This window comes from Staurois parvus, unplaced genomic scaffold, assembly GCF_062004578.1.
Source record: "Staurois parvus isolate SC_StPar_1 unplaced genomic scaffold, SC_StPar_1.0 ptg000155l, whole genome shotgun sequence".
NCBI classification, from domain to species: Eukaryota; Metazoa; Chordata; class Amphibia; order Anura; family Ranidae; genus Staurois; species Staurois parvus.
In genome coordinates, this window is record NW_028317951.1 from 32,136,467 (window position 1) to 32,160,756 (window position 24,290).

The 24,290-nt window shown below is 47.2% G+C and overlaps 1 protein-coding gene across 1 annotated transcript; it reads left to right on the forward strand.

The window, feature by feature from the left end:
* The first annotated feature begins 13,989 nt into the window (after positions 1 to 13,989).
* LOC149463400 (uncharacterized) lies at positions 13,990 to 19,996 on the forward strand. The gene has a single exon (XM_089675660.1). It carries the CDS (start codon positions 13,993 to 13,995, stop codon positions 16,459 to 16,461), a length of 2,469 nt encoding a protein of 822 aa, XP_089531786.1. The 5' UTR covers positions 13,990 to 13,992; the 3' UTR covers positions 16,462 to 19,996.
* The last annotated feature ends 4,294 nt before the right edge of the window (positions 19,997 to 24,290 follow it).

A 24,290-nucleotide genomic window follows, 5' to 3' on the forward strand; every position in this document is an offset into this window, starting at 1 on the left:
GGATGGGTGGGGTGGTAGGAGCAGTGGTAGCTCCACCAGCAGCGGCTGCCTCAGTCTGCAGTCGATGATGAGTAGCTTTCTTCACCAGCGCAGTGAGGAAACTACTAACCAGCCGCAGCAGCAGCAGCATCAGGTGGACCTGGAGCAGGAGCTCAAACAACAGGCTTGGGCCTACTTGGACAGCACCCTGCCAACCGAGGTAGACAATCCCCTTGACTACTGGGCAACGAAACTTGACCTTTGGCCCCAACTAGCTGAATTTGCCCTTGAAAGGCTGTCATGCCCGGCTAGTAGCGTGGCATCGGAGCGCGTGTTTAGTGCGGCAGGAGGTATTGTAACTCCGCGGAGGACACGACTGTCCACCCAAAGTGTGGAGAGACTCACGTTTGTGAAAATGAATCAGGCGTGGATTAGTCTGGATTTCAAACCACCAGTTCCTGACACAACTGACTAAATCCGCCATGAATCATGCCCCTGCCATGTGCCACTTTCACGTCTCCTCACACTGCTGGGGTGTTCCATTTTTTGTCATAGGGTGCTGGCAGATTACGGGCCTCCCATAGCTGCTGCCAGGACCATAATCTGCCATGGGCCCCTGTACCGCCTCCTCATGCTGCTGCCAGGTCCACAGTGTCTCATGCCATGTGCCACTTTCAGGTCTCCTCACACTGCTGGTGTGTTCCATTTTTTGTCATAGGGTGCTGGCAGATTACGGGCCTCCTATAGCTGCTGCCAGTCCCCTAATCTGCCATGGGCCCCTATACCGCCTCCTCATGCTGCTGCCAAGTCCAGAGTCTCTCATGGGTCCCTGTACGGCGTCCCATTGCTGCTGTCTCCATCGCCACACTCTGCCATGTGCCACTTTCAGGTCTCCTCACACACTGCTGCTGTGTTCAATTTTTTGACATAGGGTGCTGGCAGATTACGGGCCTCCCATAGCTGCTGCCAGGCCCCTAATCTGCCATGGGCCCCTGTACCACCTCCTCATGCTGCTGCCAGGTCCATAGTGTCTCATGCCATGTGCCACTTTCAGGTCTCCTCACACTGCTGGTGTGTTCCATTTTTTGTCATAGGGTGCTGGCAGATTACGGGCCTCCCATAGCTGCTGCCAGGCCCCTAATCTGCCATGGGCCCTTATACCGCCTCCTCATGCTGCTGCCAAGTCCAGAGTCTGTCATGGGTCCCTGTACGGCCTCCCATTGCTGCTGTCTCCATCGCCACACTCTTCCATGTACCACTTTCAGGTCTCCTCACACTGCTGGTGTGTTCCATTTTTTGACATAGGGTGCTGGCAGATTACGGGCCTCCCATAGCTGCTGCCAGGCCCCTAATCTGCCATGGGCCCCTGTACCGCCTCCTCATGCTGCTGCCAGGTCCACAGTGTCTCATGCCATGTGCCACTTTCAGGTCTCCTCACACTGCTGGTGTGTTCAATTTTTTGACATAGGGTGCTGGCAGATTACGGGCCTCCCATAGCTGCTGCCAGGCCCCTAATCTGCCATGGGCCCCTATACCGCCTCCTCATGCTGCTGCCAAGTCCAGAGTCTGTCATGGGTCCCTGTACGGCCTCCCATTGCTGCTGTCTCCATCGCCAAACTCTGCCATGTGCCACTTTCAGGTCTCCTCACACACTGCTGGTGTGTTCAATTTTTTGACATAGGGTGCTGGCAGATTACGGGCCTCCCATAGCTGCTGCCAGGCCCCTAATCTGCCATGGGCCCCTATACCGCCTCCTCATGCTGCTGCCAGGTCCACAGTGTCTCATGCCATGTGCCACTTTCAGGTCTCCTCACACTGCTGGTGTGTTGAATTTTTTGACATAGGGTGCTGGCAGATTACGGGCCTCCCATAGCTGCTGCCAGGCCCCTAATCTGCCATGGGCCCCTATACCGACTCCTCATGCTGCTGCCAAGTCCAGAGTCTCTCATGGGTCCCTGTACGGCGTCCCATTGCTGCTGTCTCCATCGCCACACTCTGCCATGTGCCACTTTCAGGTCTCCTCACACACTGCTGGTGTGTTCAATTTTTTGACATAGGGTGCTGGCAGATTACGGGCCTCCCATAGCTGCTGCCAGGCCCCTAATCTGCCATGGGGCCCTATACCGCCTCCTCATGCTGCTGCCAGGTCCAAAGTCTCTCATGGGTCCCTGTACGGCCTCCCATTGCTGCTGTCTCCATCGCCACACTCTTCCATGTGCCACTTTCAGGTCTCCTCACACTGCTGGTGTGTTCCATTTTTTGTCATAGGGTGCTGGCAGATTACGGGCCTCCCATAGCTGCTGCCAGGCCCCTAATCTGCCATGGGCCCCTGTACCGCCTCCTCATGCTGCTGCCAGGTCCACAGTGTCTCATGCCATGTGCCACTTTCAGGTCTCCTCACACTGCTGGTGTGTTCAATTTTTTGACATAGGGTGCTGGCAGATTACGGGCCTCCCATAGCTGCTGCCAGGCCCCTAATCTGCCATGGGCCCCTATACCGCCTCCTCATGCTGCTGCCAAGTCCAGAGTCTGTCATGGGTCCCTGTACGGCCTCCCATTGCTGCTGTCTCCATCGCCACACTCTGCCATGTGCCACTTTCAGGTCTCCTCACACACTGCTGGTGTGTTCAATTTTTTGACATAGGGTGCTGGCAGATTACGGGCCTCCCATAGCTGCTGCCAGGCCCCTAATCTGCCATGGGCCCCTGTACCGCCTCCTCATGCTGCTGCCAGGTCCACAGTGTCTCATGCCATGTGCCACTTTCAGGTCTCCTCACACTGCTGGTGTGTTCAATTTCTTGACATAGGGTGCTGGCAGATTACGGGCCTCCCATAGCTGCTGCCAGGCCCCTAATCTGCCATGGGCCCCTATACCGCCTCCTCATGCTGCTGCCAAGTCCAGAGTCTCTCATGGGTCCCTGTACGGCGTCCCATTGCTGCTGTCTCCATCGCCACACTCTGCCATGTGCCACTTTCAGGTCTCCTCACACACTGCTGGTGTGTTCAATTTTTTGACATAGGGTGCTGGCAGATTACGGGCCTCCCATAGCTGCTGCCAGGCCCCTAATCTGCCATGGGCCCCTGTACCGCCTCCTCATGCTGCTGCCAGGTCCACAGTGTCTCATGCCATGTGTCACTTTCAGGTCTCCTCACACTGCTGGTGTGTTCCATTTTTTGTCATAGGGTGCTGGCAGATTACGGGCCTCCCATAGCTGCTGCCAGGCCCCTAATCTGCCATGGGCCCCTATACCGCCTCCTCATGCTGCTGCCAAGTCCAGAGTCTGTCATGGGTCCCTGTACGGCCTCCCATTGCTGCTGTCTCCATCTCCACACTCTTCCATGTGCCACTTTCAGGTCTCCTCACACTGCTAGTGTGTTCCATTTTTTGTCATAGGGTGCTGGCAGATTACGGGCCTCCCATAGCTGCTGCCAGGCCCCTAATCTGCCATGGGCCCCTGTACCGCCTCCTCATGCTGCTGCCAGGTCCAGAGTCTGTCATGGGTCCCTGTACGGCCTCCCATTGCTGCTGTCTCCATCGCCACACTCTTCCATGTGCCACTTTCAGATCTCCTCACACTGCTGGTGTGTTCCATTTTTTGTCATAGGGTGCTGGCAGATTACGGGCCTCCCATAGCTGCTGCCAGGCCCCTAATCTGCCATGGGCCCCTGTACCGCCTCCTCATGCTGCTGCCAGGTCCACAGTCTCTCATGCCATGTGCCACTTTCAGGTCTCCTCACACTGCTGGTGTGTTCAATTTTTTGACATAGGGTGCTGGCAGATTACGGGCCTCCCATAGCTGCTGCCAGGCCCCTAATCTGCCATGGGCCCCTATACCGCCTCCTCATGCTGCTGCCAAGTCCAGAGTCTGTCATGGGTCCCTGTACGGCCTCCCATTGCTGCTGTCTCCATCGCCACACTCTGCCATGTGCCACTTTCAGGTCTCCTCACACTGCTGGTGTGTTCAATTTTTTGACATAGGGTGCTGGCAGATTACGGGCCTCCCATAGCTGCTGCCAGGCCCCTAATCTGCCATGGGGCCCTATACCGCCTCCTCATGCTGCTGCCAGGTCCAAAGTCTCTCATGGGTCCCTGTACGGCCTCCCATTGCTGCTGTCTCCATCGCCACACTCTTCCATGTGCCACTTTCAGGTCTCCTCACACTGCTGGTGTGTTCCATTTTTTGTCATAGGGTGCTGGCAGATTACGGGCCTCCCATAGCTGCTGCCAGGCCCCTAATCTGCCATGGGCCCCTGTACCGCCTCCTCATGCTGCTGCCAGGTCCACAGTGTCTCATGCCATGTGCCACTTTCAGGTCTCCTCACACTGTTGGTGTGTTGAATTTTTTGACATAGGGTGCTGGCAGATTACGGGCCTCCCATAGCTGCTGCCAGGCCCCTAATCTGCCATGGGCCCCTATACCGCCTCCTCATGCTGCTACCAGGTCCAGAGTCTCTCATGGGTCCCTGTACGGCCTCCCATTGCTGCTGTCTCCATCGCCACACTCTGCCATGTGCCACTTTCAGATCTCCTCACACTGCTGGTGTGTTACATTTTTTGTCATAGGGTGCTGGCAGATTACGGGCCTCCCATTGCTGCTGCCAGGCCCGTAATCTGTTATGTGCCCCTGTACCAACTCCTCATGCTGTGACGTTGCAACAAGGTGGAATTCAACCCTACATATGTTAGACCGCCTTTACGAACAGCGAAAGGCCATCACAGATTTCCTGATGTTAAAAGCGGATAAAGGTACTCCCTGTGTAACTTAGATGTCAGTCATTGGCAGCTCATGCGTGACACCTGCGCTTGCTCAGGCCCTTTGAGGAGGCCACGCTATTCGTGAGTCGGCAGGACTATGGGATGAACGACGTCATTCCTCTGTTGCACGTCCTGGAACAAATGCTGTTAACAATGGCTGGTCAGGGTGCGGTAGACGTGGCGCACAGATCTCAACGCCACATGACCCCTGTGGGGGCAGGACAGGAAGAAGAGGAGGAGGTAGAGGAGGACATTGGTGCTCAGGAATTATTGAGTGAAATGGGTGGTTTTTCCACTCAGCGGACAGAAGTGGAGGAGCAGGAGCATCTGGTAGAGGAGGAGGAAGAGGAGACAGAGGACCCAGACGCACCGTGGCAGTATGCTGTGGAGATGGAGGCAGGGAGTCCCTCGCATTCCTTGGCACAAATGGCCCATAGCATGCTCGCTTGCTTGCGTACCGACAGCCGAATAATAACCATCAGACAGAGGGATGACTTTTGGCTGTCCACCTTCTTGGACCCTCACTACCGTTCAAAAATGGTGGCCTTTTTCACACCTGCTGAGAGGGAGGCCAAAATAACGTACTATAAAAACCACCTATGTAGTCAGCTGGTCTCTGCCTTTCTGCGCCAACGTCCATCCTCAGACACTGTGGGTCCTGTGCGCTCGCGTTCCGCTGCCATGGCAGCAGGGGAGGGGTGGGGTGGTAGGAGCAGTGGCAGCTCCACCAGCAGCAGCTGCCTCAGTCTGCAGTCGATGATGAGTAGCTTTCTTCACCAGCGCAGTGAGGAAACTGCTAACCAGCCGCAGCAGCAGCAGCAGCAGCAGCAGCAGCATCAGGTGGACCTGGAGCAGGACCTCAAACAACAGGCTTAGGCCTACTTTGACAGTACCCTGCCAACCGAGGTAGACAATCCCCTTGACTACTGGGCAACGAAACTTGACCTTTGGCCCCAACTAGCTGAATTTGCCCTTGAAAGGCTGTCATGCCCGGCCAGTAGCGTGGCATCGGAGCGCGTGTTTAGTGCGGCAGGAGGTATTGTAACTCCGCGGAGGACACGACTATCCACCCAAAGTGTGGAGAGACTCACGTTTGTGAAAATGAATCAGGCGTGGATTAGTCTGGATTTCAAACCACCAGTTCCTGACACAACTGACTAAATCCGCCATGAATCATGCCCCAAACATGTGCCACTTTCAGGTCTCCTCACACTGCTGGTGTGTTACATTTTTTGTCATAGGGTGCTGGCAGATTACGGACCTCCCATAGCTGCTGCCAGGCCCCTAATCTGCCATGGGCCCCTATACCGCCTCCTCATGCTGCTGCCAGGTCCAGAGTCTCTCATGGGTCCCTGTACGGCCTCCCATTGCTGCTGTCTCCATCGCCACACTCTGCCATGTGCCACTTTCAGGTCTCCTCACACTGCTGGTGTGTTCCATTTTTTGTCATAGGGTGCTGGCAGATTACGGGCCTCCCATAGCTGCTGCCAGGCCCCTAATCTGCCATGGGCCCCTATACCGCCTCCTCATGCTGCTGCCAGGTCCAGAGTCTCTCATGGGTCCCTATACGGCCTCCCATTGCTGCTGTCTCCATCGCCACACTCTGCCATGTGCCACTTTCAGGTCTCCTCACACTGCTGGTGTGTTCCATTTTTTGTCATAGGGTGCTGGCAGATTACAGGCCTCCCATAGCTGCTGCCAGGCCCCTAATCTGCCATGGGCCCCCGTACCGACTCCTCATGCTGCTGCCAGGCCCGTAATCTGTCATGGGCCCCTGTACCGCCTCCTCATGCTGCTGCCAGGTCCAGAGTGTGTCATGGGTCCCTGTACGGCCTCCCATTGCTGCTGTCTCCATCGCCACACTCTGCCATGTGCCACTTTCAGGTCTCCTCACACACTGCTGGTGTGTTCAATTTTTTGACATAGGGTGCTGGCAGATTACGGGCCTCCCATAGCTGCTGCCAGGCCCCTAATCTGCCATGGGCCCCTATACCGCCTCCTCATGCTGCTGCCAGGTCCACAGTGTCTCATGCCATGTGCCACTTTCAGGTCTCCTCACACTGCTGGTGTGTTGAATTTTTTGACATAGGGTGCTGGCAGATTACGGGCCTCCCATAGCTGCTGCCAGGCCCCTAATCTGCCATGGGCCCCTATACCGACTCCTCATGCTGCTGCCAAGTCCAGAGTCTCTCATGGGTCCCTGTACGGCGTCCCATTGCTGCTGTCTCCATCGCCACACTCTGCCATGTGCCACTTTCAGGTCTCCTCACACACTGCTGGTGTGTTCAATTTTTTGACATAGGGTGCTGGCAGATTACGGGCCTCCTATAGCTGCTGCCAGGCCCCTAATATGCCATGGGCCCCTATACCGCCTCCTCATGCTGCTGCCAGGTCCAGAGTCTCTCATGGGTCCCTGTACGGCCTCCCATTGCTGCTGTCTCCATCGCCACACTCTTCCATGTGCCACTTTCAGGTCTCCTCACACTGCTGGTGTGTTCCATTTTTTGTCATAGGGTGCTGGCAGATTACTGGCCTCCTATAGCTGCTGCCAGGCCCCTAATCTGCCATGGGCCCCTATACCGCCTCCTCATGCTGCTGCCAGGTCCAGAGTCTGTCATGGGTCCCTGTACGGCCTCCCATTGCTGCTGTCTCCATCGCCACACTCTTCCATGTGCCACTTTCAGATCTCCTCACACTGCTGGTGTGTTCCATTTTTTGTCATAGGGTGCTGGCAGATTACGGGCCTCCCATAGCTGCTGCCAGGCCCCTAATCTGCCATGGGCCCCTGTACCGCCTCCTCATGCTGCTGCCAGGTCCACAGTCTCTCATGCCATGTGCCACTTTCAGGTCTCCTCACACTGCTGGTGTGTTCAATTTTTTGACATAGGGTGCTGGCAGATTACGGGCCTCCCATAGCTGCTGCCAGGCCCCTAATCTGCCATGGGCCCCTATACCGCCTCCTCATGCTGCTGCCAAGTCCAGAGTCTGTCATGGGTCCCTGTACCGCCTCCCATTGCTGCTGTCTCCATCGCCACACTCTGCCATGTGCCACTTTCAGGTCTCCTCACACTGCTGGTGTGTTCAATTTTTTGACATAGGGTGCTGGCAGATTACGGGCCTCCCATAGCTGCTGCCAGGCCCCTAATCTGCCATGGGGCCCTATACCGCCTCCTCATGCTGCTGCCAGGTCCAAAGTCTCTCATGGGTCCCTGTACGGCCTCCCATTGCTGCTGTCTCCATCGCCACACTCTTCCATGTGCCACTTTCAGGTCTCCTCACACTGCTGGTGTGTTCCATTTTTTGTCATAGGGTGCTGGCAGATTACGGGCCTCCCATAGCTGCTGCCAGGCCCCTAATCTGCCATGGGCCCCTGTACCGCCTCCTCATGCTGCTGCCAGGTCCACAGTGTCTCATGCCATGTGCCACTTTCAGGTCTCCTCACACTGTTGGTGTGTTGAATTTTTTGACATAGGGTGCTGGCAGATTACGGGCCTCCCATAGCTGCTGCCAGGCCCCTAATCTGCCATGGGCCCCTATACCGCCTCCTCATGCTGCTACCAGGTCCAGAGTCTCTCATGGGTCCCTGTACGGCCTCCCATTGCTGCTGTCTCCATCGCCACACTCTGCCATGTGCCACTTTCAGATCTCCTCACACTGCTGGTGTGTTACATTTTTTGTCATAGGGTGCTGGCAGATTACGGGCCTCCCATTGCTGCTGCCAGGCCCGTAATCTGCCATGTGCCCCCGTACCAACTCCTCATGCTGTGACGTTGCAACAAGGTGGAATTCAACCCTACATATGTTAGACCGCCTTTACGAACAGCGAAAGGCCATCACAGATTTCCTGATGTTAAAAGCGGATAAAGGTACTCCCTGTGTAACTTAGATGTCAGTCATTGGCAGCTCATGCGTGACACCTGCCGCTTGCTCAGGCCCTTTGAGGAGGCCACGCTATTCGTGAGTCGGCAGGACTATGGGATGAACGACGTCATTCCTCTGTTGCACGTCCTGGAACAAATGCTGTTAACAATGGCTGGTCAGGGTGCGGTAGACGTGGCGCACAGATCTCAACGCCACATGACCCCTGTGGGGGCAGGACAGGAAGAAGAGGAGGAGGTAGAGGAGGACATTGGTGCTCAGGAATTATTGAGTGAAATGGGTGGTTTTTCCACTCAGCGGACAGAAGTGGAGGAGCAGGAGCATCTGGTAGAGGAGGAGGAAGAGGAGACAGAGGACCCAGACGCACCGTGGCAGTATGCTGTGGAGATGGAGGCAGGGAGTCCCTCGCATTCCTTGGCACAAATGGCCCATAGCATGCTCGCTTGCTTGCGTACCGACAGCCGAATAATAACCATCAGACAGAGGGATGACTTTTGGCTGTCCACCTTCTTGGACCCTCACTACAGTTCAAAAATGGTGGCCTTTTTCACACCTGCTGAGAGGGAGGCCAAAATAACGTACTATAAAAACCACCTATGTAGTCAGCTGGTCTCTGCCTTTCTGCGCCAACGTCCATCCTCAGACACTGTGGGTCCTGTGCGCTCGCGTTCCGCTGCCATGGCAGCAGGGGAGGGGTGGGGTGGTAGGAGCAGTGGCAGCTCCACCAGCAGCAGCTGCCTCAGTCTGCAGTCGATGATGAGTAGCTTTCTTCACCAGCGCAGTGAGGAAACTGCTAACCAGCCGCAGCAGCAGCAGCAGCAGCAGCATCAGGTGGACCTGGAGCAGGACCTCAAACAACAGGCTTAGGCCTACTTTGACAGTACCCTGCCAACCGAGGTAGACAATCCCCTTGACTACGGGGCAACGAAACTTGACCTTTGGCCCCAACTAGCTGAATTTGCCCTTGAAAGGCTGTCATGCCCGGCCAGTAGCGTGGCATCGGAGCGCGTGTTTAGTGCGGCAGGAGGTATTGTAACTCCGCGGAGGACACGACTATCCACCCAAAGTGTGGAGAGACTCACGTTTGTGAAAATGAATCAGGCGTGGATTAGTCTGGATTTCAAACCACCAGTTCCTGACACAACTGACTAAATCCGCCATGAATCATGCCCCAAACATGTGCCACTTTCAGGTCTCCTCACACTGCTGGTGTGTTACATTTTTTGTCATAGGGTGCTGGCAGATTACGGACCTCCCATAGCTGCTGCCAGGCCCCTAATCTGCCATGGGCCCCTATACCGCCTCCTCATGCTGCTGCCAGGTCCAGAGTCTCTCATGGGTCCCTGTACGGCCTCCCATTGCTGCTGTCTCCATCGCCACACTCTGCCATGTGCCACTTTCAGGTCTCCTCACACTGCTGGTGTGTTCCATTTTTTGTCATAGGGTGCTGGCAGATTACGGGCCTCCCATAGCTGCTGCCAGGCCCCTAATCTGCCATGGGCCCCTATACCGCCTCCTCATGCTGCTGCCAGGTCCAGAGTCTCTCATGGGTCCTTATACGGCCTCCCATTGCTGCTGTCTCCATCGCCACACTCTGCCATGTGCCACTTTCAGGTCTCCTCACACTGCTGGTGTGTTCCATTTTTTGTCATAGGGTGCTGGCAGATTACAGGCCTCCCATAGCTGCTGCCAGGCCCCTAATCTGCCATGGGCCCCCGTACCGACTCCTCATGCTGCTGCCAGGCCCCTAATCTGTCATGGGCCCCTGTACCGCCTCCTCATGCTGCTGCCAGGTCCAGAGTGTGTCATGGGTCCCTGTACGGCCTCCCATTGCTGCTGTCTCCATCGCCACACTCTGCCATGTGCCACTTTCAGGTCTCCTCACACTGCTGGTGGTTTCCATTTTTGTCATAGGGTGCTGTATGGCCTCCCATTGCTGCTGCCTCCACCGCCACACTGTGGCTCCACACTCTGGTTTTGGCCCCGTGACTGCCCAAATGAGTGAAGTGTGCGGTGATTCTAAGATCGACGGCACTCATCTGCATGTCATACTGACTGACAGTATTATTTCTCTTCCCCAGCAGACTCCAAGGGCATTTAAATTAAAGGTACAGTGTTCTGCACTAATATAAAGGCTCTCTGAAGCCTAGAAACACCCTTTTATAAGTTAAATTCGCAGCGAATATATTCAACTCGAATCGAAATTTTTCCACGAATTCGCCGAATCAGTCGAATCGAATTTTTGAATACTTCGCTCATCTCTAGTTATTGTCACCAAAATGCATAAACACATTATTATCTCGTATCTTTTCCTGGCCGTTGCAGAAGAGAACACGAGCATTTGATAAATTGGGTCTGTGGGCCAATATGACCGCATTTCTTTCTTTTTCGTAATATTTCTGTTAAGGGTTAGGCCCAAATAAGTTTTAAATTCAGAAACCATGATAGGTTTTCACTCAAATGGCCTGACAAGGTATGAATTTTTGTTGGTGGTGATGTACTGTTGGCCATAAACATTACTTTGGTCCACAATCAAATTATACAGGTCTTCAGTGATAAACAGCTTTAAAAAGTCAGGGGCATTGGTAAATTGTCTGTTTCCAAATGAAAACCTGGACTGGGCTGTGATTGGGGGGATAACGGGTGCTGCTGAATCTAGTGGGCAGCCAGTTAGGGTTTGTAAGCACCTCTGGAAGGCTACTATGGGCTCTCTGGTCCTGTACTCAAATTCTTGCTGGCTGCGGTTGCAATATGCCACTAGCGTGAGCCATGTAATCTGGTTTGTACTGCACTGCTGGTGCTCGCCACTTCACAATGAAATACTGCAGTGCTGGTGCCTGAATGGAAAGGATATACTACGCTGCTGGTGCTTGCCAGATCACCAAATAGTACTTTTGCCCTGCTGCGTCTGAGCATAATTGTGTTTTCTAGATTTTGACAGTGAGGCCTCCCCTTCACTCTCATCTGTCATGTTCAGAATCTGGTATAACTCCTTACTAGTAGGTTGATCCTGCTGACACTGCATTTTTGGGGACATTATACAATTGGGAACACTAGTATATATTCAGACACTATACTAGTAATGGTGGTTATTGTGTGCCTGTGATAGTGTGGTGGGCAGTCGGTGACTGGCGGTAACTGACACTGGCAGGGAGGGACACTGACTGACTCTGACACTATCTAATGTCACTAGTGATACGGTGATCAGTGATAATAATGTACACTGTGCTAATAACACAGGCTAGATGACAGGGATGATCAGGAGGGCAATCAAAGGGTTAGTTCTGTGCCTAACAAAGTGTATGTGTGCTGTTTTCAGGGGTGTGGAAATTATGAAAAAATTACTTGTCCATGGACTAAATCGGTGCCCCAATCTACTTGTACCTCATGACAATCTACTTGTCCAGATAAACAAAAAAATACCTCATGACAATCTACTTGTCCAGATAAACAAAAAAATAAATAAATTTTACCCAAAACTGTATTTAAATTGGAGGTGATATTAAGAATGTCTGGGGCTTTTAAAAACAAAAGGGGCTTTATGGCGACTTAAATGTTTAATATTTTTAACTTTGCGTTGTTTATCTCCTCCTCCTCTCTCTGCCTCTCTCCAGCACTGCACACAGGGACTAGCAGGGTGGGGAGAAACCTTGCAGTGTAATGAGCACTGATTGGCTGCTCCTCAGGAAAGGGTGGGTCAGGGCTTATCCTTTATCCCATTCGCTGCCAGAGCGATTTTAGTGTTTTTTGCACAAGTTTAAAAATTTATTTTAGGCCTGAAGATTACCTAAAACCCTCTAACATTTTTTTATGTGGCATGATATTACCGCAAAATTTAGGTAAAAAATACAAATAAGTTAGGGCACAAAAAAGCATTAAACTACTCTATTTTATTTGTAAAATATAAAAGTTGAGGTTGCACTGAGTAAATAGATATCCAACTTGTCAAACCTGAAATTTGTGTGCGCTTGTGAAATGGCTACAAACTTCAGTACTCTATATTTTCTATAGGCTGACACATTTAAAGCTCCTTATAGGTCATCAGTTTAGCATTACGGAGGGGTCTGGTGCTAGAATTATTGCTCTCATTCTGGCGTACGCAGCGATATGTGACATGTGTATGGCAATCAATGTTTTCATGTGTATGCACCCCAGTGTGTACTTTTACGTTTGTACGTGCATATATGTGGGGGTGAGGGACCTCAATTTTTTTAGGGAGAGATGGTATGTGCTTGGGTGTAACTTTCATTTTTTTACAATTAAAAAAAACTTTTTGTTTGTTTTCCTTTTTTTTTGGTGACAGGTTCTCTTTATTGAGGCATCCAGGGTCTAAAAGACCCTGCATGTCTCCCCTGTGCTCCACTGAATGTAATGCAGTGCACATCGCTCTGTATTACATTCTTTCCCGGCTTCCATGGCCAGGAATCTCTCAACAGGGACCCAGAGGTGACATCATAACGTCACTTCCCGGTCAGGACAAGAAGGGGAGGGGACATGTCCGCTCTCCTCTCTCCCTCTAGTCGATGGCGGTTTGCCGGTCCCGGGCCTGCAGATGGGCAAGCAGAGCCTGGGAGACCTCACGGGGGGGAGAGAGAGGTAGCACTGTGTGGAAGCAATCAGGCAGCAATGCTTCCACCTGACAGGTGATCCCACTGTTTACCCACTGCAGGGCTAAAGGTAGAAAAACACTACCTGCCCCCTCCACCCGGAACTACATGTCCCAGGCATCGGGCGATAGGAATCGAACATCCCTGTGCTTTTACTCACATGGCTTGGTCTCTCCTTGTTCTCAGTTTTGAATGATATCTGAGAGCAGGAGGAAGCAATTTAGATTCTGAGTATAGCCTTTAAAAACACACAGATCTCTGTGCTGTGATTGGGCACACAGGTCATTAGGAATACAGCCAAAATCATTGGCTGTATACCTGCTGACAAACTTGTGCTGTGTTCAATCACAGCACAGAGCAGCAGAGAGCGCGGCTGCCTCTAAACCAGGAAGGTCACCATGACATACGGGTACGTTGCGGTGCTTGGGGAAGCTGACTGTAAGCAGCGACATCCCCAGCGCTGCAATTATTTATTTATTTATTTATAGCAGTAAATTTACTGTTGGCGGTCGACAAGTGGTTAAATCAGTGACTGGTGACTCATCTTAATCCATTTTAATATAGTTGTATAAACTGTTTGATATTTCCTCACCACTAATTGTGGATAACAAATGTTGCTAGAAATTACAAGTGCATAATAGAAACATTTGCCTACTTTATCTTATTTCCCAATAGATTATGTTTATCTCTTTTTGGTTATCAGGTATCTATAAGCATCAGAATAATTTGTCTAATAAATACATCTTTATTTTTTGTATTAACAGAAACAGAATGAAGTCCTTACTCATTCTTTTGATTTTATTTGAGGCTGCTGAACCTAGTCCTGTCAAAGTATGTGAAAACGACTATGACTGCCCCAAAGATTACCAAGAAGTCTTCGCGAGCCCCCTTACTGAGATCCCTAAATCCATAAGACCAAAAACCACAGAGATATTCTTTGTGCAAACTGAAATATCAACAATAAGAAAAGATGCTTTCAAATACATGAGTCAACTGCAAAAAATAGCATTCATTAACAACAAAATTACATCAGTTGAGGTTGGTGCTTTTGACAATTTGTCCAATCTCACTGAACTAGAGATATCAGGAAATGCTGATTTGAAGCAGCTAACGAGTGGAGTATTTAAAAACCTTGGGGGTCTGAAAAAGCTCATATTGAAAAATAATAAGATTAATATGATTGAACAAGGTATCTTTGACAGCCTGTACAATTTAGAAGAACTATATTTAAATGTTAATGAACTGGTGGCATTGCCTCAAGATCCGTTCAACAATCTTGTTAACCTTACAATGTTACATCTTGCAAAAAATAATTTGACAACATTACCTGAAGACATATTTTCTAAACTGACCAAACTAAAATATCTCCGGCTCTATGAAAATGATCTCACTGATCTTCCACAAGGTTTGGTGGACAGTAACCATAAACTGATTGAATTCAGTGTCTCAAGGAACAAGATAGAACAATGGCCCCCAAACTATCTGGCCAAATCAAAAAATCTTGAAAAACTTTTTTTGGAGGGTAACCTTATAGAGGAGCTTCCAGATAATACATTTTTTGGTCTTAACAAGATTAAGCAGCTTAGAATCAACTCAAATAAACTTCAGAAGCTTCCACATCAAATAACTGATGGCATGCCCATATTAGAACTTGATCTGGGCCAAAACAGGTTGACAACTATTCCACATGAAGCATTTAGTAACTTTAAATCTTTAAAAAAGTTAATTATTTCTTCCAATCGAATAAATGCTTTAACAAAGGAAATGTTTAAAGGTCTGGACAAGTTAACAGAGCTTAATTTACAAAACAATTTACTTAGTAGCTTACAAGATGATGTGTTCTCTCTCCTTCCACAGTTAAAGACACTGAGACTTAATGAAAACCAGTTCACCAACTTTCCAGTGCCTTCTATAGACTCAATTCCCAAACTGACTGGTGTGTACTTTAGTGGTAATCCTTGGGTTTGTGATTGTGATATGGAAAGTTTTTATGACTGGATTAAAAATTATCAAGCAAAAGTCAAAGATGCTGATAACGTACTTTGCGTGTCACCTGCTCATCATAATGGAACCCAAATAATTTCTATGAAGCAAGATGAATTAGTATGCCTAACAACTGTAATACCAACAACAAAAATTACCACAGTTCGAACAACCACGATAGGAGCCGTTGTCACAACTCCCAACCCAACTACCAAGCAACTGACAACTTCCCAGGTTACTACACAACCCATCATAACAACTCACTACCCTACAACACTGAAAACGACAACTCCTTTAACAACTCCTCTTCCAACTACAACTCAAGAAATCACAACTACCATCATAACAACAATGAAGCCTACAACACCAGCTGTAACAACACTCCCACAAACCACAACCAAAGAAGTTACAACAATACAAACTACAACAACAATGGCAACAACGGAAATGACATCTACACAGCCTACAACTATACAAATTACAACACCACAAGAAACAACTCTTGCTCAGACTACTACTGAAGAGCCTACTACTATACAAATCACAACACCACAGGAAACAACTGTTGCTCAGACTACTACTGAAGTGCCTACAACTGTACAACAGACAACTACAGCCTTAACGACAACTGCTCTAGAAACTACAACAGTTAGTATGACTACATTTGGGGAATCCACAACAGCTTTGAGAACTACTTTACATAACACCATACAATCTACAGAGACTCCTTCAACTACAATGTATACTTCAGAGCCCAGCACAGCTGTGAAATTCACCACATTATTTACAACTGTAAGAGGCACAACAGAGATGTCCTCTACTGAAGCATCAACTACATGTACTTCAACTGCTGTAATCACTAGCAAATTAACTACAACAGAAATATTATCAACAGTAATATCAACCACACACTTGGCAACATCACCTGCAACAACAGAATTTTTTATATCATTGACAGAAGACAATTTTGCTTCATCATCTACTACATTCTTGCCATCAACAACAGTGACGGAAAATGCCACCATGCCTTCAACCATAACATTACATTCTAAAGACAGTGATTTTATTCTTGGAAGTAAAATACACCACTGCAAGTTTTTATTTATTTCCTATCTAACTCTCTTGTGTATTGAGATTTTTTCTACATTTTTTTTATTAACTTTTGTTTACAGGTTGCAAAAGTCTATACGCAGTGTAAAGATACCAGTACGTCCTGTTAGACTGGTCAATATGTATAAAAAAAAAGACAAAACATAAGTGCAGATTTACTTTCCTAGTTGAAATCTTATTACCATTAACAAATATTAAGTTTCATGAAACATTTTACAGTATAATTGAAATCTGTTGATTTTTTTTAATGCCAGTTGGAATGGCAGGTGAAGTACTGAGATCCACCAAACACATGCAGGATGCAAAAAAGTTAAGGTCATTTAACAAGAGATTCACCAATTAATCCTGAATCAGTGACATCAATGTAAGGGGTAGCTGCAAAATGAATTCCTGCTTTGTATGTTAACAGGTGTAGTTGGAATACATGTTTCTCTTGTTGCTCTACTAAGGCACATGTGTGCTGAATCCTGGATGCATTTGTCCAATGAATACAACACTCTCCTGGGACATCCCATTGACGTTGATGGCTTGGTGTGGCTTGTACATTGAATGCAAAGTTTGTGTCAGTGAAGCCCCCATTTTTGCCAAACTCTTCGCATTGCAACCCTCCCCAAATAATCTAGCAAACCTTTTCTGTCCTCGTTGCTGCATAGCCTTGCTCATCCTCCTCCTCACGGGTGCAGAGCAGCTACCTCTTATTATTGTGCTGCTTGTATGCACACATTTCCTCCTCCTCAGGGTGCACAACAGTCATTTTTTTGAGGACTGCTCATGTGACCTTTTCCTCCTTCTCAGGGGCACAAGACAATCGTTTTTAAAGAACACTAATGCACACTTTTCTCCTCCTCAAGGGTGCATGATGGCAATTTTTTGACTGCTAAAGCACCCTCTTTTTTTCTTCATAAGTATGCATGGCAATTACTAATGTTACTTTTCCTGCGGCCTTTGCTACACCCCAGTGGGAGTTACACAGCCACCATTATATTGCCCAGAAGATCATATGCCAGTGCCATTATTTTGCACAGAAGGCCATCTCTGCACATGGAATGTCAATGTCATAAGGCAGGAGGAGCCTGAGTGGTGGAGTGCTGGTGTTTAGGACAAGAAGTAGTGTTGGGGTGCTGGCAGTGAGAGAGCTTCAAGGGGCATATTTCACACCTTTTTGATACAAGTGAAAAATCTGGGGGATCTACTGCTATCATTCTAAAATGTCCCACTTTAAGGTGGAACTGAAACATTTCTTTGCCACATCTTCTGATGGCGGCAGGATTTCCTGCACTAGAGACCTAGCTACAGAGGGAAAAAATACAGCCATAGGCTGCTCGCCCTTCCACAATACAAATCAATGTACATATTCACCAACACACCATGGATCTTCAGATAACATCTGGATGATTGGTGGATGGTATTTTAAATGTCTTTGCACCATTGTATGCATTTACCACATGACTGACAAAGGGGACCTGTAACGATGTACTCTGCCTCTGTGATGTGAATAAAATCTTCTGGACGTTACTTGAAGATCCATGGTGTGCTAGCAAATATGTACATTGATCAGTGATATTACCAGTTTCCAACTGGATGTTGATGCAGCACCCATTTATTTCTCAGCTCATTCCAGAAATGTGTGCAATAGAAATATTAATGATTTTTCCAAAATGCAGGGGGAGGGCACAAAGCAGCAAATGGTGGGGGACAATTCTACAGCCAAGGAGAAGGACAGGCAGTAGCAAAAATTTGGTTTACAATTCCATGGCCAGCCACTATTTCCCAAATAAGGTTTGTTGTATGTTGGGGGTATCTTTTCCTTTTTTGTCCTGGTGCCTTGTTTGGGGGGCTTTGGCAGCGTACACTAATTGGTGCCCTTTGTTTGCAGCATATTACCGCATACTTGTGCATTAAACTTGTGTGCACTAAAGCACCACGTATTGCCATAGCTGCTATTACGTTTAGAGATTCCTTTTTATTAAAGTAGAATTACAGGCAAAATCTAATTTTAAAAATGCTTCCTCCCACATTCGAATGCCTATTCTGACTAACCTGTGTAAGAAAGATCAGTATACTTACCTAATTTTGGGCCATTCCGGTCATGTGATCTAACGCCCCTCTGTCAGCCAGCAATGGCTGCAGGGATGAGAAGGGAGCACTATCAACAGATTAGCCATAGGAACCTATGGGTGACATCACCACTTACAGGCTCTACCAGCCATTCTCAAGCGCTCTCTCCTCCCCCCTGCAGCTGATGCTGAATGACACAAAGGAGATCATGTGACCGGTCCTGAGAGGCCTGAAAATAGCTAAGTATACAGATCTGTCTTATAACGGTTAGTTGGAATAGGTGTTAGGAGGGAAGAGAGAGCATTTTTAAGAGTAGTTAGGTTGTGCACTAAATTCTAATTTAATAAAAAAAAAAGGTTAGGCAGATCCAACCTGAGAGGCAGAAATTCTGCACATGGAGGTAGGGTTTTTTTAACCAGTATGTTTAAATTTTTCTTAACTATTTTTTAAATTGTTTTATTTTTTTTTTCTTTTTAAGGCCATTCCTGCCATGGTGTTGCAAATAGCATTAGGTCAAACAATCAAATCTAGGGACTACTGGGTGCCAAGGATGTACCAGTAACTTGCGGTGGCCCACTAGGTACTTGAGGTACTAGCCTGACCTGCTGCATGTACCATGTCAGAGAGGACCTTCAGTGCAGTGGGGGGAATTGTGACTGAGAAGCTGGCTTATAATAATCTGGGGTGAGGATGGATGCAGTGAGATGCTGTAAAAGAGAAAAAAACAGCTTTTGAACAGACTGTCACCAACAATTACCTGATCTCTGCTAAATATTATATTACAAGCTAAATATTATAGCCTAAAAAAAAGACTAATATTTTCATTGCAGGCAGTTGGAATGACAAAATGTGTAATGTCGGTATCTACCTCTTTATGTCAGTTGATGGTACTCAATCTTATTGATGGAGTCTTGTGGAAGGTTGGTATTGTTTTAGTCTGTGATGCTATGTAAGCAATTTATTTGAATGTGTTTTTAATTAGTGTCACTCGTACACTAGTAGAATGTAAGTTTTATTACATACTGTTTTTACATTTCTAAAATAAAAATGCTAAAATGAAAAAAAATGAAGCGCTTTTGTTTTGTTTGAGTTTTACATGTTATTTTGGGACACATGATCATCTGTTGATTGATGTTTGAGTTATGGTTTACCTGAGGAGGAAATAGATATGTTGTCAGTAGCCCTACCTAGAACTCGAAGGTTAAATTGTTATGGCATTGGCTGTTACCATCAGTGTCACCCATTGGAAAAATCGACTATTACAAGGAAGACTTGAACCTCTTTTCACTGAAGACACTTTTTTGTGGATTGTATAGGTAGATCTGGTTGAATTTATTTTCATTGAACTCACTACCATATTAGGTGTCTGATGAGTACTAATATGTAATTTGTTTCTTTTGTGAATATTTCATGAGGTTTGAAACACTGTATTTTAACATATTTTTGTTTGGTTTATCTTCTAGGAGGTACTTATTTTTAACTTTCTCTGTGGTGATCTGGGTATGCTCTGTTCTGTGTAACATTTTTATATGTAAAACTAAGATTGTACACAATGATTAGAATAAACAGAATTGAAACATCAGTGTTAAAATGTATCAACTAAAATAAAATAGATAAAAAACCATGACAGACTCCAATTCCTCAATGTCTTATTATCCTCACAGGTTCATATTAACAGTTTACCTTGGAAACTACAGCTGTAGATTGTACACAAAGTGCAGATGTATTACTAAAGGAGTTGAGAATCTTCACTAAATACATTGTAGCTGTTTTCACTTTAAATACCCATTTACAGATAAAATACACAAGAATTTCCATTTTAACATAATCATATAGGTTAATTGAATCTTTACTAAATTATTGAGTAAAGATTCTCAACTCCTTTAGTAAATCAGCCTCAAAGTCTAAAGTACAGTATTTGAATCCTTAAAACTGAACTTCAGCAAATAAAACAAAATCTCTTGCGGTGAGGTTGTGCCCTCTCTACAAGGATTAAATGCTCATTTATGTCTAGGGGGAACAACAGAAGAAGACATACTTACCTGATCCACCTCTCCTCCCTACAACTAGACTGGCCCCAGCAGCATCTGCATGCCTATGTTCCACCGGTATAGGGTCCTACTCCTGACATCATCAAGACCAAAGCAGGGTCCTTAGCCCTGCACTGGAAGTGAGAATGCTGAGGGACAGTCCAGATTCAAGGCTGGGCTATGTCGCAGGTGAGAGTGTATCATTTCATTTACCAAAGTCAGATGTTCAAAATTTACTTTCAGCTACTTATTTTTAAGGTTTTCTTCTACATTAGTGGTAAACCTTTCCTACATCTTTTTTTGTCTCTCTCAATGAAAAAAAAACTACAAAAAATGATATAACACTAAATATTCTTGTTCTTAAAAACAATTGTTCATAAACATCCACTATTTAAATTGATACTAAAAATGTTTTTTTACCTTAATGCATTGATTGCATTAAGATAAAAAAATAATAATTTTTAAGTTCCCTTTGCTCTCCCTATGTGAAGAGGAAGAGAGTGGAGAAGAGATCAGTGCTGTGCACGGCTGCACCTCTTCTCCCCTCGCTTCCTCTTCACACAGCCATTGGCTCCTGCTGCTGTCAATCAAGTGCAGTGAAGAGGAAGTGGGGACGGGGCTGTGTGTGTCTATGGAGCACGGCTCAGGAGTGAGCATTCAGTGTGTGTCCCCATAGCAAAAGGCTTGCTATGGGGACACGCACAGAAGAGGAGGACCCAGGATCGCTGGAGAGGGACCCGAGAAGAGGATTGGGGGCAATACCACTGCATAGAGCAGGTGAATATAACATGTTTACTATTTTATTTAAAAACAAATCTGCCTTTATTAACACTTTAATGGCTTTGTAATCTATTTTTCATGAAATTGTTTCTTACTGTGTTTTTCCTTCTTGTAATTTCCTATGTGAGCTCCTGAACCTCTCCTTCTTCCCTTCCTCCTTCTTCTTCCCTTCTTTCTGTTTGGAAGGAGCAGAGCACATTAGTTGCGATCCTGTTTACTGCTTTATACACACTACAAATCCCATAAATCATAGTTCATAGTCCCTAGTCCATTTTGGGAGTGAGCACAAGGTGGTAGCTACCTTCCTACATACAGTGGGACCATGGAGAACAAACATATCTATACTTACCTGCTCTGTGCAGTGATTTTGCACAGAGCAGCCCAGATCCTCTTGCTTTCGGGTCCCCACAGGTGCTCCTCCTCCCCGAGCATTGCCCCCAGGGAAAGCCATTTGCACTGGGGGCACTGCTGCATTTTCGTCCCTGAGCCACTGTTCTATGCGTCTATAAGACACATAGAGCTGCAGCTCAGTCACGCCCCCCGTTCTCTCCTTATTAGGCTCCCGTTGCTGTCTCAGCCAATGAGGAGGAAGAGTCCCCAGACAGCAGGGACTGTTGAGAACGTCGCTGGATCGGAGGGGGCTCAGGTAAGGATTGGGGGGCTGGGGGGGATGCTGCACACAGAAGGTTTTTTACCTTCATGTATTCTACGTTGAGCTTTTAGAGCCACTTTAAGAATGCACACTTGGATGGATGGTTTTTATACCAGAAATTAGTGTCACTTTAAAGTGGGCACACATCTTCTATCTTCCTGGGCTGACTGCAGCACTGTCTCACAAAGAAGAAAACATGCTAACTTGAAGAGGACTTGTTCTGGCCCTGAGAATGGTAAGTCGTCAGCTGGACTTTTCTGCTAAATAACCTGGGGTGCTCTGCTAAGCAAAAACTATCTGTCGAGAAATTGTTGCTTTGATCTGCCCTTTCCTACCACATATATCCTACTCTTGCTCAGTGTGGCCATCCATCGCTTTGAGTTGTTGATGAAAGACTGAATGATACTACCTGTTGTAGGGCACTAAATGGTCCAAGTAAAAGGTTTTGATGCCCACCCCTAGTACACATTTACTTTAAAATGATTGAATGAATCATACACCAATTCACATCATTTTAAAGTATTATTGTTGCAGGACTTCTTTAGCATCCAGTACAAGACTCTGTGCTTCAGTCCAGAGGATCAAGTGCTGGAAAATAGCTGGAACATTCACTTGTGATTTTGCAAACTACCACTAGAGGATAGTGTTGTATGTGATATAACAGTGTTTTACTGCAGGAGGAAAGAATAAAAATCACTCCAGACCTTGGTGCTCTCTGAGGATTGATCATACAAATCATGTTAACACTTAGACAATTTGTGTTTTTCTATTTTTTTTCTTAACTGATTAACAAGTAGAAATATGCCATTTATTTAGTGTAGTGGTGCAGCACAGTGCCTAAATGGTTAGCATTTCTGCCTGGCAATACAAGGGTGATTGGTTCAAATCCCAACCACAACACCACCTGCCTGGAGTTTGCATGTTCTCCCTGTGCCTGCGCAGATTTCCTTTGGGTACTCCAGTTACCTCCCACACTCCAAAGACGTACTATTAGGTTATCATCAGAAAGTGGCTAAATGGTTAGCACTTCCACCGGGCAGTATAAGGGCTGTTGTTTTAAATCCTAACCATGGCACCACCTGCCTGGAGTTTGCATGTTCTCCCTGTGCTTGTGTGAGTTTCCTCTGGGTAGTCTAGTTTCCTCCCACACTCCAAAGACACACTGGTAGGTTAATTGTCTCCTGTCTAAATTGTCCCTAGTATGTGTATGTATGAATGTGAGTTAGGGACCTTAGATTGTATGCTCCTTGAGGGTTAGGGACTGATGTGAATGTACAATATATATATATATATATATATATATATATGTATATATATATATATATATATATATACATGTAAGCACTACATAAATTGACAGCACTATATAAGTACCTGTAGTAAATAAATAAATAGTGTAAATATCAGTGCATTTTCCATGCACCAATGCCAACCAACACTGTGTGATGAACACAGGTATAAAGAAAAACAGAGGATTCCACAAGTGCTAAACATCACACAAAGCCCAATGGCATCTATAGTAAGAGCAGCCTCAGACCACACTCCATCCAGGCTAGGCCCCCCAAAGAGCTTCACTCTGCCCACAGGGCTTAATCATGGAGGTGCTCCTCCATGATTAAACCTCATGAGCTAGGTGAAAATCATTGGGGATGTGACCAAGAATACAAAAAAAAATTCAGCTGCGCCCAAGTCTTGGTTCAGTGTAAAAGCGAGTAGTCACACATGGCCTTGCTGCCCTCAAGGAATGGGGACGTCCCATAGAAACTACAACAAGAAAAGAGAAAAGATGGTGCACCAACCTAGTGCATTATCTTAAGGATCTTTATTGTGAAACAAGTAGTTTCTACTCACAAGCATAAAAGAGAAAACCACACTTCAAGCCACACATCCGTGGCCAGGTACAACAGTCTTGCAGACCTAGGGGGACCTCACAGGGGTTCTGATGCATTTCAAAGGATATCCTTCTACCTCAGAGCCTCTGAGGAAGAAGGATATAATTTGAAACGCGTCAACCTTCAGGGACACCCCCCCCCCCCCGTAAGGCCCACCTTAGGTCTGGAAGACTGTTGTTTCTGGCCATGGATGTGTGGCTTGAAGTGTGGTTTTCTATTATATGCTTGTGAGTAGAAACTCTACTTATTTTACAATAAAGATCCTTAAGATAATGCATTGGGGATATGGCCTGGATGGAGTCCGGCCTGAGGTTGCTCTTACTATAAATACCGTCAGGCTTTGTGTGATGTGCAACAATTGTGGAATCCTCTGGTTTCCTTTATGCCTGAGTTCAATATTGCCGTTATACAAGTTCTATGCGTTGTTTCACCAGCTGCACCAATTTATTTTTATTAGTGAGATATGACAGTTTTGGCATACACCAAAATAACCAAGCACTTGCACCAAGGTTCTAGGTTATAAAAACTGTTATAAAGTGACCATTACCACAGAAGGCCATTACC

Coding starts and splice junctions, on each gene's coding strand:
- LOC149463400 (XM_089675660.1), top strand. CDS start 13,993: ATGAAGTCCTTACTCATTCTTTTGATTTTATTTGAGGCTGCTGAACCT.